The sequence below is a fragment of the Mandrillus leucophaeus genome, unplaced genomic scaffold (genome assembly GCF_000951045.1).
Source record: "Mandrillus leucophaeus isolate KB7577 unplaced genomic scaffold, Mleu.le_1.0 Scaffold66, whole genome shotgun sequence".
NCBI lineage: Eukaryota > Metazoa > Chordata > Mammalia > Primates > Cercopithecidae > Mandrillus > Mandrillus leucophaeus.
The window spans coordinates 4,349,652-4,354,556 of record NW_012107141.1 but is presented as its reverse complement, the minus strand read 5'-3'; the positions used below and the strand labels follow the sequence as shown (position 1 = coordinate 4,354,556).

Below are 4,905 nucleotides of genomic sequence, written 5' to 3'. Positions count from 1 at the left end.
CTTTAGCCCCACTTTCCAGAGGAGGCAACTGAAGTTCTAGGCACTCAGGGAAATTGTCCTCCCTGAAAGGAGGATGCGAACCCAGGTCTGCCTGGCCCTGGGATCTGCCGCCCCTCCGGCTCTGCAGCCATGACCTTATAGTATGTGTGAGTAGCGGTCCCTGGAACTGTGCAATGCACCAGCTCTGCAAACCAGCCTGCTCCAAAGCCATCTGCCTGCTAGGATGTGTCCTCCTCCTCTCCACCCAGCCCAGGTCCTGCGCCTAAAACCCACACTGCCTTCTCTCCAAGGGGTTCATTCATTCCCTCCTCTCACTGTGGCTTTGTCCATCAACCCCAGCTCTCTTTCCACTCCTTTCCCTCCAGTGGCTTTTGTGGCCTTGGAAAAGCAGACACATGGCTCTCCAGACCTTGCATTGCTGCTGCCCACCCACCTTTAGTGACCACCCTGTTCTCTCCTCCTCAGCCTGCACGTGTCCGGGGAGGAACTTTCACTCTCCCTGTCTCTACTTCCTTTTTCCCTAACCCTCCCCACACCAGCTTCCTCCCCTCAAGGCCCTCAATGTCTAGCCCATCCTCCCTGCTATATCCCTCCTTCTTGAAACTCACTCCTTAATCTTCCCTCCTCTGACCTCCCATCTGTTTCCTCTTCCTCCTCCTGTCCTGTCAGACACGTGGTAATTGGTAAGTGACTGACTGGTAAGTGATGAGGGACAGCCAGGAAGTTCCTCTGGGGGTCCACCTGAAGGATTCTCTCCCTCTGAAATCCACACTCTTCTTTGCTGGGCCCTCCCCTGGTTCTCCTTTTGCCAGCTACTGTGATGTAGCTATTCTCTCCTCCGTGAGCTCAAAGAGACTGAATGTGCTCATTTCATAAGCACAGACACTGCTGTTTCATGCCCTGTCTCACAGCCATGGCTCAGTAAGCGCAAAATTGCCACTCCCATTTTCTAGATGAAGAAATGAAAGCTTAGGACAATTTCTTCATTTCTAGATGAAGAAATGAATTAAGACACATGCCTCAGGTTACACAGCAAGTGGCAGTGCCAGTTACGACGGACTTAACATCCACATGCTCCTAACCACTGTACTTTACTATCCCCCTTGGAAACGGTAGATATCTGAACCCACACCACCACTACCCTTCCTCTGTCCACGGTAGACATTATCAATGGACCATGACACTCCTTCCTGTCAATTCTGAATGGTGCCTCAGAGTCCTTCTTTTTTTTGAGATGAGTCTCACTCTGTCACCCAGGCTAGAGTGCAGTGGCGTGATCTTGGTTCACTGCAACTTCTGCCTCCCAGGTTCAAGCGATTCTCCTGTCTCACCCTTCTCAAGTAGCCGAGGCTACAGGCACACACCACCATGCACAGATAATTTTTGTATTTTTAGCAGAGACGGGGTTTCACCATGTTGGCCAGGTTGGCCTCGAACTCCTGATCTCAGGTGATCCACCTGCCTCGGCCTCCCAAAGTGCTGGGATTACAGGCGTGAGCCACCGTGCCCAGCCCAGGGTCCTTCTTAACACAGTGTTTCAGGCAGCTACCACCACCTTACTGGAAATGGCCTTTGAACTGAAACTCACTTGCTGTCCCTATCATGAGGTACTGATGGTGCCTAGCAGACGCCGCACAAGCACTAGCACCATAATGCATGGGGCACAGGGCTGGAACATTCCTGTTATCCCCTAAACCCACCTCCTGCAAGCCACTCCTGAAGCTCTCTGGGAGTTAGGCTGGGCATTGGGAGCTCTGTATTTTAGTCCCAATTCTACCACAAACACTGAGCAAAGCATAGACTCTCTTTGGGCCTCAGTTTCCCCATCTGGAAAATGAGGCAGAATGAGATAATGCCGACCCCACACTTGGCTTCTCTCTTATGTCTGGCTTCTGCCTGGACACTGGGGCTGGGGCAGTGCAGCCCCAGACCAGGGAGCTGGCATGACAGGTGGGCACTCACTCTGGCTGGCCGTGTAGATGCTGTCTGCAGCCATGGGGTCTTCCTTCACAGTCTGGGAGCCAGAGGAGAACTCGGGAAGGCAGGGCACGAGGGAGCCCAGCACCAGAACAAAGCACAAGGCTGCCACCTGGTAGCAAAGAGACAGTGGCATCAGATCTGGGGCAAGGAGGGGCTGCGGCCCTGACCACCCCACTCCTCCTCTCCCAAACCAACAGGCACAAAAGTCTCAGCGTTTTCCCAAAGAAGCAGCTCCTCCAGCTGACCACTTCCTCCCACACGTGGGGTCTCCCATCCTCTCTGGGGAAGGCAGGGGCCGCTCAGGCCATCCCAGCCCATTGTAGGGGGGTCGCCACAGGCAGTGCTAGAAGTAAGAGGGAAGTGGCCAATGTGGAGTCACTCTATGGGGTAGAGGAATCAGGAAAGGAAGGAATAGGTGCAGACGGGGCTTGGGGCCGGGACGAGGGAGGGGGACACATCAGCACATCACATTCTCAGCCGGCTTCTGGGGAGTCTGGCTAGCGGGAGGTGCTGAGAGCCAGGGAGCCCACACTACCCCTGCCCATAGCCTGGCTCTGCCGTCTGACAGCTCAAGGGTCTTAGACGGCCGGGGCCTGCTGAGCTAGGCAGCAAGAGGCTGGCCATTTCCAGAAGAAGATGGAAGAGCGACTGGAAGAGGAGTGAAGCACACCCTTGGAGCCTTCCGGGTTTCCAGGGGTTTCCTCAGCCTTTTCACTGCCATCCGTTCCAGAAAGAACCATGTCCGTACTTCCCTGAGTCTCCCCAAGCCGTTCCCTGCACAAAGCCTGTGGAAGCCACCTCCTCAAGGAACCTGCCCAGTTGTCCCCTAGCTGGGGCCACAGGAGTCACCTACACATCTACACTGTGTTAACCAGTCGGGGACCGGTGTGAGGCAGAAGGCACCACGGGCTCGGAGAAGGAGGCTGGGGTCAGCTAGAACCGGCCCACCAGGCGCCAGGATGGTGTACCCTGGTGATACTGCCCATGATGTTACCGATCCTCAAAGCTCTGCCCAACCCTGGAAAATGCCAGCCTTGGAAAGAACTCTCCTCCTGTGGGCCTGTGGTGGAGGGAGCCACACCTACCATGAGGCAGGTCCCAGTCTGGGTGGCGGCCATCTTGTAAGGTCTGGAGATCTTGTTGGTGACCAGAGTCTGGAGTTTCTGCAGCTGCTGGAGCAGGGTCCTGAGGAGGGCACAGCAGTCAGCTGGCAGGCTTTGACCCCGCAGGCATCTCTGCCTCCTGGAGCTCTCCTAGGGGTCTGGCTCCAGACATGGCCTCCACGCCAGGTGCCCGTTTCAGCCAAGATAGGGAAGGTCACCTCCTGAGTGGCTCCTCTGCAGAGTGGCCTGGCACCTGGGGCCTGCCTCATGGTGACTGGCTGGGTCACCCTGTGGAAGCTCAGGCCTGCCCTGTGATACTCCTGGCCAAGAGGGTTGGAGGAGGGAAGGTCTGCCCCCAGCTGCGCGGAGGCCAGCCTTCTTTTGCTTAACAGACACCTGTCACAGGTTCATTGACCTTCCCTCCCTGGCACCCCCAGCATCCTGAGCTGATAAGAAAGAGCTGTTTGGCACAGTGCGTGGTGTGTAGTGAGTGTCTAGTAAATGGTAGCTATTGTTTTTGTTAGGTTTTTTGTTTTGTTTTGTTTTGAGACAGAGTCTCGCTCTGTCGCCCAGGCTGGAGTGCAGTGGTGCGATTGTGACTCACTGCAACCTCTGCCTCCCGGGTTCAAGTGATTCTCCTGGCTTAGCCTTCTGACTAGCTGGGACTACAGGCGTGCGCCACCACGCCCAGCTAATTTTTGTATTTTTCGTAGAGACAGGGTTTCGCCAGGCTGGTCTGGAACTCCTGACCTCAGTGATCCATCCGCTTCGGCCTCCCAAAGTGTTGGGATTACAGGTATGGGCCACCGTGCCCAGCCATTTTTGTTTTATTGCTGAGTTTTTGTTTTATTATCAAAGTACTTCGTTTATTTATAGATTTCCACGTCAGTCTCCTTTACTAACTGTGGCCTCCCTGAGGGTGAGGACTAGGTCCCACTCAGTGTGGAATCTTCTGGGTGCACACAGAATGCGTTCGGCACAGGCTTGGTGGGAAAATGTTTTCTCTCTCTCCACCCAACCGGGCACATAGGGGTTGCAGTTCCCACAATGTACAGCAGGTGGCGAAATAGCTCCAAGGGCCTGGACCTACTTTGGGCCAGAAAGGAACCCCAGCCAGAGACAGAGGGGTGGGGTGGGGGGTCAGGTGGGATTCTCCAGGCCAATCAGGGAACAGAGGAGTGGCTGGATCCCGCTGGAGAAGCTGAGGGAGAAGGAAGGAAAGAAGGAAAAAGTCTTGTGTTGAGCACCTGCTACATACCAAGGCTGTTGTCTAGGTTATTGTAATTAATCCCAGCAAATAATTATTAAAGACCTACCACAGGCTCATGGCTGGGTACTATCAGGAATTTGGAATGAAAATAATGGCGGGGTGTGGTGGCTCACGCCTGTAATTTCAGCACTTTGGGAGGCCGAGGTAGGAGGATTACATGAGGTCAACAGTTCAAGACCAGCCTGGTCAACATAGCGAAACCCTGTCTCTACTAAAAATACAAAAATTAGCCGGGCGTGGTGGTACATGTCTGTAATCCCAGCTATTTGGGAGGCTGAGGCACGAGAATTGCCTGAACCCAAGAGGTGGAGGTTGCAGTGAGCCGAGATTGTGCCACTGCACTCCAACCTGGGCAACAGAGCAAGCCTCTGTCTCAAAAAAAATAAAATGAAAATAAAAATAAAAATAAAAATAAAAATTTAAAAATAAAAATAATAGAAGAAGACCAGGTGTGGTGGATCACGCCTATAATCCCAGCACTTTGGGAGCCAAAGCAGGAGGTATGCTTGAGCCCAGGAGCTGGAGACCAGCCTGGGCAACATAGCAAGACCC

General features: G+C 54.0%; 1 protein-coding gene across 1 annotated transcript in view; it reads right to left on the bottom strand.

Annotated features, from left to right (window-relative positions):
* Positions 1 to 4,905, bottom strand: part of CREB3L1 (cAMP responsive element binding protein 3-like 1) — a 61,695-nt gene that overhangs the window by 2,096 nt on the left and 54,694 nt on the right. The window contains exons 8-9 of the mRNA XM_012001464.1: positions 3,066 to 3,165; positions 1,963 to 2,089 (exon numbers count right to left, since the gene is read on the bottom strand). Of these exons, the coding sequence (XP_011856854.1) occupies positions 1,963 to 2,089; positions 3,066 to 3,165 (227 nt within the window). The remainder of the gene's footprint in view (positions 1 to 1,962; positions 2,090 to 3,065; positions 3,166 to 4,905) is intronic.